The 16,457-nt window shown below is 34.4% G+C and overlaps 2 protein-coding genes across 2 annotated transcripts; both read right to left on the minus strand.

Moving 5' to 3' along the window:
• Positions 1 to 3,966: 3,966 nt before the first annotated feature.
• LOC112514739 lies at positions 3,967 to 4,971 on the minus strand. Its single transcript, XM_025121343.1, has one exon. The coding sequence runs from the start codon at positions 4,969 to 4,971 to the stop codon at positions 3,967 to 3,969; it is 1,005 nt and encodes a 334-aa protein (XP_024977111.1).
• A 9,567-nt stretch (positions 4,972 to 14,538) lies between these two features.
• Positions 14,539 to 16,170, minus strand: LOC112514741. The gene has a single exon (XM_025121345.1). It carries the CDS (start codon positions 16,168 to 16,170, stop codon positions 14,539 to 14,541), a length of 1,632 nt encoding a protein of 543 aa, XP_024977113.1.
• Between the last annotated feature and the right edge of the window lie 287 nt (positions 16,171 to 16,457).

The raw sequence follows: 16,457 nt of genomic DNA on the forward strand, positions 1-16,457 counted from the left end.
AGAATATATATTTTTTATATAATTTAATTTAAGTTAAATAATAAAACAATTTATTTTTGGTTTAATATTATAAAGATAATAATTAATTATTCTGTTAGAATTTAATAATTATACTAATTATATTTTAGGTTTTTTATATTTAAAATGAGATGTTTATTCTTATTTGATTGTGTTTATCTGTAGTTAGTTACACGAATTCGGATATGGGAAAGGTTTAAGAGTTTTTTAGAGTTTTAAGAGTTTTTAAGAATTTTAGTAAAATGCTTTATAATATAGTATAGATATTATAATATTATTTTTATTATTAAAATATTTATACATATAATAAAATACTAATATCTCTTATAAACATTTAACATAAAAGTATATAAATAAATAAAAAATTAGTTCTCTAAAATTTTGGAGAGTATATTACAACAAAAATGCTATAAAAAATCTTCATTTTTTTTTTAAATTTTTTATTGGAAATCGAATATTAATATTCATTGAAATATATTTTTATATATGTTGACTAGGGGCCCACACTTACTTTCTAACAAACTTCTGTCGTCATGCACTATTCAAGTCGTACAATAAATATTCTCCCAACATCCTCAACCAAAAACAATACAAAAATGCAATCACACATCATTTGTACCAAAATAGAATATATATATATATATATATATATATATATATATATACACATGGTAGCGTTCAAATAAAAACCACTCAATTTATAAAAACCGTAAAAACCTTATTCAACCAATCATGATTTTTCATTTTGTTCATTTTTTTGTAATTATGAGAGGTTGATTAACCATTTTTATTATGAATGGTGTTAATCATGGATATTATCATCTTCATTATTTTAATTTTAGAGAAATACATGAAACTGTTTCATTAAAATTTCATTAAGTAGTATATGAAACAATTTCATAACCATATATGAAACAACTTCATCAAAAAAAGTATTATATGAAACAATTTCATAAGATTAAACAATTTCATGAAAAAATTTCATAAGATTACGACGGATGAGAGTAGTTTTTACGGTTTTACAAAGTGGAGTGGTTTTCATTTGATCGCTCATATATATATATATTGAGATCATGGTTCTAAATAACTTGTTATGATCAAGTTATGGTGCGTTATGACATCAAGGCTTGAGTTCACCGTCACGTTTTCTTTTTCGAAGTATATAATATTTACATACGACAAATAGAACAAATAAACTACACATCCTCCTCACATTTGCTTCACTTTTAAGTGTTTGACTTGCATTGTAACATGTTATGACACGATAAAATATGTTGTGGCGCATTACAACACGTTATTATGTAAGGTGTTGAGTTATTTTAATATATAACTTCAAGGATAAATGATAATTATGTACAAGACCTATAACTTAAATAAACATATAAAATAAACTTACTCACATTTTCATACACAAAAAATCGAACACAAATTCTTTTAAAAATTAAAAAAAAATAATGAGTAAAGATTCAAGAGATTTAATCATGTTTACATTATTTTTATTACTTTTTGTAAACTATATATATATATATATATATTTGCTATCAATGATTCTTTTTTATTTTATTACTTTATATCAATTTAATTTGTTCTATGGTATTATTCAAAACATTAACATATACAAATATAAGTTGGTGTGTATATATATATATATACACACACACACACACACACATATATATATATATATATAATGACAGATCCAAAAACTTTTATTATTTGGTGTACCTTTTAAAGACGTCAAAAAAATTTGAAACCGAATAACTCTTTTGAACCAATACGATTTTGGATTATTCGGTTTTCGGCTTAAAGGTCCACTTTAATTGAATAAAAATAACTTATTCATTAGTATTATAACAATAAGTAAGAGAAATAAAATGAATTTTAACGGATTGACACTTAGAAGCTAAAAGAATTAGAATTTAATGCATCAAGTAATGACTCATTCAAGTAAGAGTTCTAAATGAGATTACAAGAATTAGAATTGAGTCATACTTTTATTTGTTCCGAGCCTATTAATAGTTTTAGGTTAACAAAATTAAAAATATAAATAAACTACTCCTGGGGTTTTTTGAGGGCCTGTCACCTGTGCCCCCTACCCCTTTGTTGTGAATCCGCCAATGTATATATATACTAGTTGTGTATCCGCGAAATACAATGAGAACCGTGAATTTTAACGATTTTGAAGTTTCATTGGTTTTATTAGAGAAGATTTAACGACGATATAAGTTACACATAGTCTTTACATATTATTACAATTAGAATAAATAATTCAATTACAGTCCATCGATGAAAAAAAATTGTATAATAGTTTAAAATCCAAAATGTTTAAACGACTACACAAATGTATTCGATTTCCACCAAGAGCAAAAAATAAGATATCGAAACCGAGATCGAGAATTCTAGAGCAATTGAATGAGAAAACTATTAATAACTCATAGTGAATATTAGTTTGAATCTCACCTTGAGGAATGAGAAGAAAACATATAAATATGAAAGGATGAAGGCATGAGTGAAAGGTATTAAAAGTATCTTAAAAACATGAAAAAATGTAAGAATATGCATTGGTAATTTGTACTATATATTATTTTAATTGTAAATTAAGAAACTTTAAGACTGAATGCATAAAATAATAGTACTTAAAACATTATGAGTTGTTTTTTTAAAGTTTTAAGATTTTGTGCACAAATATATAGTACTTTATGCATTAAAAGTTGTTTTTAAAACTTTTGATAAATCTGGGTTATAAGATAACTAGTTGTGTACCCGCGCAATGCGGCGGGAGCCATGAATTTTAACGATTTTGAAGTTCCACTGGTTTTATAAGATAAGATTTAACGATGATATATGTTACACTAGGTCTTTACATATTAATACAATTTGAATAAATAAGAGTTATGATTCCAATTACAAACTATCGACGAAAAAAAATTGTATGACGGTTTAAAATCCAATATATTTAAAATCTAACATATTTAAACAACTCCACAAATGTATTCGATTTACACCAAAAGCAAAAAACCAAGAAACTTGAGTTTTAAGATAAACACTAAAAATCAATATAGAAAACTACAAATTTGACAGATCATAAGCTATGAAAAGACAAAAAAAGATGGGTTTTAAAATGAAATTTCAACTGCTTACCCTCTTTCTTGTCCAGAAACTCAAATTAAGGTTAAATTAATACATGTATATATATATTTCAAAAAAACCCAAGAACATATTAATTCAAAACATATTATACAGTGCAATTTGGACAGCCTAACCCCAAAATATATAGTATATATATATAAATAAATAACTATAAAAGTACAAATCGTAAATATTAAAAATATTTTTTCACAGTATATATAATATATAATAATATAATTAAATAAAAAACTATTCAATATTAAACTCATTTCGAAGGTATTAACGAGACGATTATAATGATGTAACTTGTTAAAATAAAAAAGTATTTTTTAAACATGTTTTAATTGATATACGATTATGTATATTAATTTGATAAAGATTTAAAATGAAACATTTAAAAGTAAAAGACGTAAAGTAAATTAATTAATTAATTATAAGGATATAAAGTGTAAATTTAAAATTATAATTTTAAATGTGAGTGTATGTGAGGGGTGAGTGTATGTGAGGAGATGAGGGGGTGAAAAAGTGATATAAATGGTATCTTGATCATTTAGTATTTTAAGACTTTAAGACTTTAGTATCTATGGTATAAATATAGATATAGGTATATATGCCACCACCTTACCTCACTTTAATCGGTGAGTCTTGAAACTTGATCTTGACATCATACCATCAATTGGAACACAAATTCAAACATAATTTCCTTATATTCAATAAAAATCTAACCCCCAAATGATCATTCAATAACTACTTGTCCTTCCTGCATTCAAATTTGTACATTAACCCAAAACAACATCAATGAAAGCAACAACAAGAAGATCATACTTGAGATGGAGTTCTTCCAAGCTGAATATCTTCACCAATTTTGAAAACTGGCTGTGATTCCCCAAAAAAAGCACCCAAATAAGTCGATAAGCTTAGTTTATCAATGGCTTCTCGATGATGTGATTTGCAGACGAGATAAAGGATCGATTGGGTCACCGTAAAAAGTAGAAATGTGATTAATAACAGAACGACACATAAGATTCCGATCACCTGTTTCCATGGAAACACCAACCCACCGGCGCCGTAGAGGACCAACGACATATACATAGAAACAGTTCCGACAAAAATTGTGTATGAAAGAAAGGAAATCGTTAATGCGACTCTTCTTTTTCCCTTCATCAGATCCATGGATTTGATCAAGGATTTCAGTCCATGAGAGTTTTCCAGAACGGAAACGACGCAAGCGAGTTGCCAAATGATGCTCAAGTACAAAAACCCTAAAACATACGGGATGAAAATGGCGAACAGAACGAGAACGGATGTGACGGAGTTGAAGCATATGACGTACCAGAAAAAGAAGAAGACGGCAGCGATTAAGTTGTAAGCGAACAACACTAGGAACATAGAGAGGAGAGTAAGGATGAGTCGTTTCCATACCTTCACTACGACTTTCATGGCTTTCCGGTAACTGACGTCGCTGTTGGTGTAGATAGATGCGACGGTGTAAGAAACAGCGGCGGTGAAGAGGTGACAGAAGAGGATGATGAAGGTGATGGAGATGATTTTGAAGAGCAAGTAGTAGATCCAATCAATGGAGGTGGCTCTGGCGTTGTAGTAAGATCGGTAAGCCTCCTGAGCGCCTGTGAACAATTCAAATGGATCTCGTTCCAATTGGTCAAAGAATCGTTTGGAGATCTCCATGATAGCGATGAGGATGATTGAGATGGGGAGGAATAGAGTGAGGGTGATTTGGGTGAAGATTTTCTTCCATTTGAGAATGGTTTTGAAGGATTCATGGAGAATGCCCATTGATTGGAGGAACTTCAAGTCTTCTTCCATGGCGTTTTCAGTTGTTGGAGATGAAGGTGATGAATGAATGCGAGGGAGATATATAATACCAAATCCAGAAGGGTGGATTACGGAATGCGTATTGAAAATTGAACCATATTTATCACTAATTTTAATTTATTAAATTAAATCTATTTTTGGCAAATTACCTTTAATTAATTAATTAATTGTCATTTAATACATTAAAAAGTTGAAAAATATTGAATAGTTTATTTTAGGAGAAATTGCATTGGAATCAACTTTCACTTAATTCTTATTTTGGGGAACCAATTTTTAAAATCGTCATTTAAGGGTCTCTATCAAATTTTTTGTTTATTTAAGGGTCTAGTTAACCTGTTGACCTGTTAATTCTGAAATCATCTAGATCTTTTGGCAACTAAGATATTCCACGTGATAATAATTTATTATTTCAAAACTAATATTCCACGTCATATTTTAAAATTGTAAAATAATTATAGAAAATTAACTAAAATTCGTATTTTTCAAAAATTATTTATAAAAAAAATTAAAATCTATTTTTTATTTTAAATCTTGTTTTTAAATAAAAAAAATTAAAATATCAAACTGAAGATTTTTTTCAAAAAAAAATCCATATATTTTGATTTGTTAATCTTTCTTTTAATAATAATCATGATTTGGCAAATTAATATCCACCTAATATATTTTTTAATTATTATTTGTCATCTCATAATAAATTACATGTTACCTGTTCAGCAAGTTAACCAGACCCTTAAATAAACAAAAAATTTGATAGGGACCCTTAAATAACGATTTTGAAAGTTGGTTTCCCAAAATATGAATCAGGTGAAAGTTGGTTCTATTTTGATGTAATTTTCCCTTTATTTTATTAATTTTTTAACTATTTTTTTTAATTGAAAAATGGGAAAAGTTGAAAAAAAGTCCAACAAACTTTTTCATTTTGAATGATTTAGGGGCTCTTTACCTAAATGCTTATCTGGTAAGTGCTTACCGATAAGAGTCAATACTATAATTTATTTTGATGCGTAAGATTTCAGTACATCAAAATGTATCGAATGCAATAATTTACAGGGTAAATGCTTACCTGAGTAAGAGTCACAATCTTCACTTATTGGGTAAGACTCTTTATCATTCTCATCACTCTTATCCAGTAAGATTTTTCCTTTTATCATGTTGATCCGATGAGAAAATTTATCGAGTATGCATTTACCAAGTAAGCATTTTGTAAACAACCCCTAAGTCTCTAAACTGTTGTTTTGAATGAAAAACCATTAAATTTGAATGACTAAGTTTTTGAACTGTTTTTTTAAATAAAAAAAATATTATTGAACTTTCACATTTTGAATAATTAAGATCTTGATTTTAAAAACAAATAAAAATAAACTATCAAATTTTTATTAATTGGTTAATTGTTTTTGGGTTAAAAGAATGTAATTTTAAAAAATGTTAATGGGTTTTTCATTCAAAATAAAAAAGTTTAATAGTTTTTTCATTCGAAAAATTAGTTTATGAACTTAATCATTCAAATTGAAAAAATTTAATGGTTTTTTCATTTAAAAAAATAGTTTAGAGAATAAACCATCTAAAATGGAAAAGTTTGTTAGGCATTTTGAACTTTTCCTTAGAAAATCATTAAATTTTCTCTTTTTGAATGAAAAACTTTAAACTTTTTTCTAATTTGATGAAAAACCATTAAAATTTCTCATTTTGATTGATGAGGTCCATGAGCTTTTTCTAATAAATAAATTGTCACACTTTTAGAAAAATGGTAACCTACATCCTTTTAAACTAAAAAAGCTACATTAACCGACTAGTAAAAGTTCGATGGTTTATTTCTTAAAAAAAACAGAGTCTTAATCACTTAAAATGTGAAAGTTTAATAGTTTTTTTCATTTTTTTTTACTAATTTATCAACTAGTATTTGTCAAACATGATTGGTTTATATATCAGTCTTTTAACAACCAACTCGCTTTTTTTATTATCAAAAACTAATTTATCAGCTAACAACTAAGATCAGTTAATTTATTCTTATAAGGGTCAATAAAAAACCTTATATATATATGGGTCTAATCAAATGAGAACTAATTAGTTTATGGTAACCGTGAAGTCCAATCTCAACCACAAATCAATAGATAAATTATGAAATTTATAATTTTGATAATTTTGAATTAAAATTTTAATGCAGGAACATTTTAGGTATTTTAAAACTCTCCTCTCTTCTCTCTTCGTCCCTCATCCTCCGGTGATACCACAGTGGTATCACAATGCATCTTATATGTGTTTGAGTATCACACTGAGGTTGTTTGTGTGATCAATCGAAGATGTAACACAGTGGTATTACAATGCATCTTATATGTGCTTCGATATCACACTTTGTCTTTTGTTTAACAAAGTCAATATTTTTAGGTATCACAGTGGTATAACAGGAGAACGATGGCCGGAGGACGGAGAACGGAGAACGAGGGACAAAGAGAGAAGATAGGAGAGAGATGAGAGTATTAAAATACCTAAAATGTCATTGCATTAAAATTTTAATTCAAAATTACCAAAATTATAATTTTTTTGATTTATCTATTGAATTGTGGTTGAGATTGGATCTCACGGTTACCACAAACTAATCAGTTCTCACTTGAATGAATATATATATATATATATATATATATATACATATATATTATAAAACATTTGACAAAAACTCTTAAAAACCACTTTTTATATATAAAGTATTGCTTATTAATGCATGTTACTTAAACCTCAAGATTATAAGTAGGTTGTGCGTAAATACAACTTATTAAAGCTCCGTATCTGAATTCGCGTAACTAACTGCAGATAAACATAATCAAATATAAGATAGACATCTCATTTTAAATATAAAAAATCTAAATATAATTAAGATAATCATTGAGTTCTAACAAAATACTTAATTATTATTTTATAAAATGTTATATTATTAAACAAAAAATAAATCATTTCATTATTAAACTTAAATTAAATTATAATTAAAAAATAAATTAAAGAAATTACATAAAAAATGAGAACTTTTAAATAGTTGATTTGATATTAACATTAATATATTATTTTTCAAAAAAATTATGATATCTTCAAATTTATATTTTATTCAAAAATAAAATCATTATTGTTTTCTTAAAAACAAATAAAATCATATTATAACATCGACAAATACAAATAATAAAATAACAAAAAGGTTATGTTGAACCAAACTTGATTTGACGTTTGTTTTATATTTTTAAATTTTTTATACAAACAAGTAAACATTTTCAAAAAGTATGTAGTACAAAATTAATGATTACATTTATTATTTAACATTAATGTTCATGCTATCTTTCTGTTTTTATACGTATTCGTGCTCGTGCATATATATTTAGAATCACACTAAACTTTATCCGATAATTGTTTATCGGATAATTTTTTTATAAGATGTTTTTATTTAAGGGTGTTGTTATAGGAACATCTCTCTACTATCTTATATATTTAGGGGTTGTTTATCAAAAACTTACTCTGTAAGTACTTATCCGTAAAATTAACACTATCATTTACTTATCCGGTAAGATTTTAGTCTATTAAACCGACATCGTATGCAACAATTTATCGGATAAGCACTTACCGTGGTAAGAATCGTTGCTCTCAGTTACCGAGTAAGATTCTTGGTTCCTACCATATTCATCCGATAATGTAATGTGATTTGATAAGCACTTATCCGGATAAGTGTTTGGTAATCGATCTTTATATTTAATGTTTTTTTTTTTAACTTTATCTAATTAATATATTTTGACTCACTTGGGAATTGTTAAATTGAAGAATTGAATTTGACAAAGGGTATTTAAACCCAAAAGTCAAAGTTATGAAAAGGCACACTATTAATTGATGATATTCATTCAAGTAAATACATTTATTAAATTAATATTAAAATTGTTATTTTTATTGATGTTAAATTAAAAAACGCCACTTTTAAGCTTATTGTTTTTTTTTATTACAATAAAAAAACAAGCATTGTCAAGTTTATTCTTTATTATGTGTAATAAATTGTAATTAATTAATTTTTAATTATAACTATAGAAATATTAAATTAATTAATTCTTGAAAAACTAAATAATAAATTTTTAACAACCAACTACCCACTTTTTTTGTTTTTTACTATTAAATGAGTTTATATTTAGTTTTATAAGTAACAGTTTATATGACATTAGCTCTTAAAAATGTAGGAAGAATTGCAACGATACGATGGTTGAAAATGTAAACACTCAAAAAAAAATATAACGAAAGAAGGAGCAAAACGCGGAAAGGAGATAAATTTTTCCGAAAAAACAAACGGGCAAGCTAAATTTTAACTAAAACAAAAATCACCCAACAAAGAGGAGGAGTAAAGCGTTTACAGCTGATAATTAACAACCTATTAATCTAAACCACTCTGAGCTTAGATTAGGAACGAGTGTTTCTACCAACTCCACAAAAATATACAAAGATCAACAATACTGCAACACTCGAAACATCAAGTGCTTTTTCTACAAAAAATTCTACGAACTACATTCTTCTCAAACCTTTGATGCCCTTCCGCTAAATGAACCTGATAAGCAAGGCATTTCAAGATAGAGTGTTACGCTTACGCCTAGTAAGTTCAAACAATAGGATAAATATAACTATAAAACCTTTTATACAAGAAAGTATATAAGTATATGACGATAATGTAGCTCTAAACGGTATAAAAGGAAGGTAAGTCCTAAGTAACACGTGGCAGAGCCAAAAGATTCGGAGATGGCGGGGGAGACCCGATTTACCGTTGATTGTGACGAAACACAAAGTATGTCATAGATCAACGTTATAGAGCATCACTTACAGGTATAACACCATTGACATCAACCTAATCCAGTCATGTAGTCGGTCGTGATCATAAGCTCTTTACCTCGGAAATTACATAATCATCGCAATGCCTATTTCTGAGTGGAAGTGAGAAAATGATTTGGGAATTATATAATAATCCCAATGCCTAAGTCCAACTTACACCATCCTTCACACCAAATTCAATAAAATGACTTACATGCTTATAAACCCATTACATTTTGTGATTTACTTAATTTCGGTACTTTAAGCATGTTAGTACCTATTCACCAATGAGATTTTGCGTATGTTTTTAGTCAAACAAAATACCCCCATTTTGTCAATAATTAACTCCAAACGGAGAACATGAGGGTCTTAGAGTTTCAAGGTCAACAATACTTGAAAGTATGCAATCCACCTAGCGAATAAACCATTTTTCTAACTATTTCTATCACTATAATGGAACTCTCAAGTTCAATAAACTTCCGGCCTAAAGTCTATAATTTTAAACAACTAGAGTATATAGTAAGAACACACACACCACCACACTTAATTATAAGGTTAACACAGAAGGGAATGGGATGAACTCACCTTGTAGGGTTCAAAGGAAATCTCAAGAATCTGGACAGTTGCTTGCGGCTGCTATAAACTACTTGGTGTTTGGCGAAGCACAACAGCAGTTGTTGTCCTGGCAAAGGAGACAAAGAAAAACAGCGCCTTATGGCCTGCTGTTTGCTGCTGCTGTTTGCTGTTGTGAAGGCACGGCAACAGCTGCTGTTTTGGCGAGGAAGACGAAGAAAAACAGCGCCTTACGGCCTGCTGTTTGCTGCTGCTGTTTGCTGTTGCGAAGGCACGACAGCAACAGCTGTTTTGGCGAGGAAGACGGTGAAAAACAACGCCTTACGGCCTGCTGTTTGCTGTTGCGAAGGCATGGCAGCAGCTGCTGTTTTGGCGAGGAAGACGGAGAAAAACAACCTTACGGACTGCTGTTTGCTGATGCGAAGGCACGGAGACAGACGCGAGCAGGTACAGGGAATAGCTCTGCCGTGCAGGCGCGACGCGAGGAGCACATCAGCGTCTGCTGCTGCTGCGGGTGGTCTGAGGTGCGCAGGCAGCGCCTGCTGTTGCTGTTGGTGATCGTGGCACGCAGGCAGCGCCTGCTGTTGCTGTCTTGATGTTACTGCTGCTGTCCGGCGAGAAGGGAGAAGAAAACAACACACAACGGCTGCTGTCTTGCTGTTGTTACTGCTGTCCGGCAAAAAAATGAAGAAAACAGCACCCAGCGGCTGCTGTCCAACGAGACACAACGATGAAAGCTGCGGGAAATGTCTCGGCAGCGCCTGTTGCTGCCTGGCATGGCACGATAGCGTCTGCTGCTGCCTGAAACAATACAATACGCAGAATGGCTAGGGGTGTAGAAAGAATGGGGCTGAAGGCACGGTGCTGGCGTGGCCGGCGCTAAGGCAGGCTCAACTGGCGGTGGTTGCAGCACTCAAAAGAAGATCGATGCACGACAGGGGCTTCTTCAGTTGGGGAGGCGGGTTTGCCTTTTTCCAAGTGAAGGAGACGATTCCCTTAGATGCTTCTCCCACTCACATCCTTCCCCTCCCTCTAAAGTCCTATTCCCAAAATCAAGGTAGAGGTTAAGGACCTCCATGGAATGGAAGGGACTACTAGGGAAAAGATGATTACAAAAGAAAAGGAGGGTAGGACAACCAAAAAGGTAGAAGGTACCCCCCCCTTTTACTCTACTGCTTCCAAAGAAGGCTTTTCCCCTAAAGTTTATTTATAAGAGTATGCATATATATACATATATATATATATATTTAACAAAGAAAGGCTTAAAAGAATTAAGATGGCTAAAGCTCCAAATAGATAGGTGAAAACGCATACCCCCCTAACAAGGCGAAAACCCTTGTTGCGCACGGAGCAGGGAAAAGGGAAAAAAATTCGGGTATTACAATCCTTCCCACCTTGGATTCAATTTCGTCCTCGAAATTTTAGCTTACTTGAAAAGGTGAGGGTAACGCCTCTTCAAATCTTCCTCCGCTTCCCATGTTATGTTTGACCCTCGGTGATGTTTCCATTGCACTTTAACCAAGATAATTTCTTTGTGCCTCAACACTTTGGTCTTCCTTTCTAAAATGGCTTCCGGTTCTTCAACACACCGATTGTTTCATCCACACGAATCTCTGAAAGTGGGATCACACTTTCTTCTTCCGCTAAGCATTTACGAAGGTAACACACATGGAATGTGTTATGGATTCCCGCCATTTCCGGTGGTAGTTCTAGCTTATAAGGTTGATGCCCCACTCTTGCCAAGACTTTAAACGGCCCAAGAAAACGAGGGTTGAGTTTTTCACGCTTTCCAAAGCGGATAACGCCCTTTAATGGGGATACTTTTAGCATAACGCGATCGCCCACTTGGAATTTTATAGGTCGGCTCCTCTTATCTGCGTAACTCTTTTGTCGATCCTGAGCCGCCTATAAGCACTCTCGAATACACTTCACTTTGTCGGTCGTCTCTTGCACGATCTCGGGACCGACGAATTGTTTCTCACCCGCTTCTAACCAGCATATCGGAGTCCTACACTTTCGTCCATATAAGGCCTCAAAAGGTGACATCCCGATACTGGAATGATAACTATTGTTGTAGGCGAATTCAACTAGGGGTAGGTGAGAATCCCAATTCCCGCCAAAGTCGATAACACACGATCTAAGCATGTCCTCGAGGGTTTGAATGGTCCGTTCACTCTGTCCATCTGTTTGGCGGTGGTATGTCGTACTCAACTTTACTCTCGTGCCTAATTCTTTCTGCAAGCCACCCCAGAAATGGGAGGTAAACCGGCTATCTCGATCTGACACTATAGATAACGGTATGCCATGCCTTGAAACTACCTCATCGACGTATAACTTGGCAAGCTTGTCCATTGGCAACGATTCACGCATTGCCAAGAAATGAGCGCCCTTTGTCAGTCGATCAATCACTACCCATATTGTATCATGACCTCTTAAAGTCTTCGACAGTTTGGTCACGAAATCCATCGTAATATGTTCCCATTTCCACTCGGGGATCTCCAAAGATTGAAGGCTACCATAAAGTCGTTGGTGCTCTGCTTTCACTTGCAAACAAGTCACGCACCTCTCTACATAACGAGCCACATCTAGTTTCATAACCGGCCACCAATATGTCAGTTTCAAGTCCCGATACATCTTGGTGCTGTCCGGATGAATAGAGTATTTAGACTTGTGTGCGTCTTCTAGCAATAGTTCATGATTGCCTCCAATCTTGGGTACCCATATACGCCCTCGAAATAACTTCAAGCCACGGCGATCCCCTGTCAGCAGTAAACGTTGTTTCACCATTACTTCACTCTTGAGGTTTTCTTCTAGGAGTGCTTCAGATTGTGCCACCTTGATCCGATCGATCAGACTGGACCCTAAATCGATCCTGGTAAGTACAACTTTTGTCCCACTACTGTACTCCTTTCGGCTCAAAGCATCCGCCACTACATTTGCCTTACCCGGATGGTATAACAGTTCACAATCGTAGTCTTTGAGCAGCTCAAGCCAACAACGTTGCCTCATGTTTATTTCTTTTTGATCGAAAATGTACTTCAAACTCTTATGATCAGTGAAAAGTGTGCACTTGGTACCATAAAGGTAATGTCGCCAAAGCTTTAAGGCAAACACCACCGCTGCTAACTCCAAATCGTGGGTGGAATAGTTCTTCTCATGATCTTTGAGTTGTCTTGATGCGTAGGCAATCACCTTTCCCCTTTGCATCAGAACGCAACCCAACCCCATTTTTGAAGCGTCGCTAAAGACTACAAAGTCTTCGGACCCTTCCGGTAAGGAGAGAATCGGGGCTTCACATAATTTCTTTTGGAGAGTTCTGAAGGCATGCTCCTGTTTCTCAGTCCAGATAAATTTCACATTCTTCCTAGTCAAAGCCGTTAAGGAAGAAACGACGTTGGAGAAATCTTTGATCAATCTCCTGTAATAACCCGCTAGACCCAAGAAACTTTGGATTTCAGATGGGCCCTTTGGCGGTTCCCAATTCATCATCGCCTCAATCTTGGATGGGTCTACCTTCACCCCGTCTCGAGTGACAACGTGACCCAAGAATTGAACCTCTTTTAACCAAAAGTCGCACTTGGAGAATTTTGCATACAATTTCTCTTTTCTTAATACTTCGAGAACTCGAAGATGTTGTTCATGATCTGACTCGTCCTTAGAATAGACGAGTATGTCGTCAATGAACACTATCACTAACTTATCAAGGAATGGTCGGCACACTCGGTTCATCAAGTCCATGAATACCGCCGGTGCATTCGTCAAACCGAACGACATGACCAAGAATTCATAGTACTCGTATCGAGTTCTAAAAGTTGTCTTCGTCACATCATCCTCTTTTACTCGCACTTGATGATACCCTAAACGAAGGTCGATCTTTGAGAAGCAACATGCTCTTTGAAGTTGATCGAAAAGGTCGTCGATTCTAGGAAGAGGATATTTGTTCTTCACGATTGCCTTATTAAGTTCTCGGTAGTCAATACACATTCTCATGGTACCGTCCTTCTTCTTTACAGATAAGACTGGAGCTCCCCACGGTAACGAACTCGGTCTAATGAACCCTTTCTCGAGGAGGTCTTGCAATTGAGACATCAATTCTTGCATATCGGAAGGAGCCAAACGGTAAGGGGCTCTAGCAAGGGGAACGGTTCCCGGAATGAGGTCGATTCAGAACTCCATTTTCCTAACGGGTGGCAAACCGGGTAAGTCTTCAGGAAAAACGTCGGGAAATTCGTTGACCACCTTCACATCCTCTATTCCTCCTTTTTCTATCTTGGCATCTAACACGTACGCGATGAATGAGGGACATCCCTTAGCTAAGCATTTATGCGTCTTTGCCATGAATAGGAGTACTACGTCTCCCTTCTTTATATCTCCATGAACTAGCACTGCGTCCCTGTCCGGTAAAGGTATTCGAATCAATTTATTAGAACATAAGATTTCCGCTTGGTTCCTTGCTAACCAGTCCATTCCAGTTATGATGTCAAATCTGCCGATGGCCATAGGTATAAGGTCTACCCGAAATTCTTTTCCCTCGATTCCCAATACACAATCCCTAATAACTTCACGCACCAGAACTTTACTACCATTTGCTAACTCAATGATCAAGGCATCTTCTAGTGTACTAGGGGGCGTATGCAAGAGTTGGTAGAATGAAGTGGACACAAAGGAACATGAAGCACCTGAATCATAAAGCACGTGTGCAGGTACGAAGTTAACAAGGAACGTACCTGACACCACATCCGTCGATGCCTTAGTTTCCTCAGCAGTCATCTGAAAGGCTTGGCCGACCATTTTCGGGGTATTTTCTTTTCTTCCCTGGCCCCCTTCTGCCTTCATCTTCGGACAGTCATTCCTGAAGTGACCCGGCTCCCCGCATCCAAAATAGATGGGCCCTTTAATAGGACACTCATTTCGTGTGTGGCCTGGTTTCCCACGTTTAAAACATTTTGCAGGGGTAGAGTTGGTGATGCACGGGCCGTGGTGTTTGGTGCGGCATTTGAGGCACCACCTAGCCTCCTGCCTAGGATAAACTCCACGATTGGTGTTGTTGATGTGGTTTGGTTTCTTAGAACATGCATAATGACCTTCCCACTTCCTTTTCTCACCACTTGCCACTTTCTCTTCTTTCCCCTTACTAAAAACTGTTTCCATGACTTTTGCCTCCTCGATTGCCTCCCTAAGGGTGGAAGCCCTAGAATTCCTAACCATAACCATCATGTCTGCGGGCAACCCTTTTAGGTAAGCTTTCATCTTTTCTTTCTCCGTTGGAGCCACATGTCCCACTAAATTCAGTTTTTCCATGAAAAGTCGCGTGTAGGCTCTCACTGACAAGTTTTCCTTCTTAAGGGTTCGAAACTCTTCTTCTATGCGATCCATCTCTTGTTCATTGCAATATTCCTCCAATACTTTTTCTTTAAAAGTGGTCCAACTCATCTTGGCTAGCTCTTGGGCCTCTATGGTTGATATGACAATATTCCACCAGGTAAGGGCCGCGCCCCTTAGCATTTGATAGCCAAATTTCGCCTTTTGCCCCTCATCACATTCACAAGCTCGGAAGGCTTGCTCGATCTCTTGAAGCCAGTTCATGCATGCCACATGGTCATCTGACCCCACAAACTCTGGTGGCTTGCAACTTAGAAACGTCTTGTAGAAGCAAACTCTTCCCACTTGTCTTGCGTCAATTGTTGCTAGTTCTTGGGTTGGGATTCCATTTTCGGTACCCTCGGACCCCACATTAGTTACGTTCTCAGCAACCACTTCATGCTTACGGTTGTTGGCATCTCTATCCTCCAACATTTTAAAAAAAAATTCTTACTGTTGGGCCATAGCTTTGTTCATAGCGTTCATCATAGTGCCCATCATTCTTGACTCCGGGGTTTCCTCTTCCATCACAAGGTTAGAGGTGGCAAGGTTAACTTGGGGAATGTGGTCAACCCCACCGCCCAAGATGTTTTGCCTGGGATGTACTCTTGCGATCATGGTCCGTGGCGGCTGATCCGCGGTAGACTCAGTCACTGCGTAACCCTCCAGTGAGGTATCCTGTCTACTCCGAGTGTTCATCATAAAGTATGCTATGCAAGAGA

Source organism: Cynara cardunculus (genome assembly GCF_001531365.2).
Source record: "Cynara cardunculus var. scolymus isolate 2C chromosome LG 6, CcrdV1, whole genome shotgun sequence".
Lineage (NCBI taxonomy): Eukaryota > Viridiplantae > Streptophyta > Magnoliopsida > Asterales > Asteraceae > Cynara > Cynara cardunculus.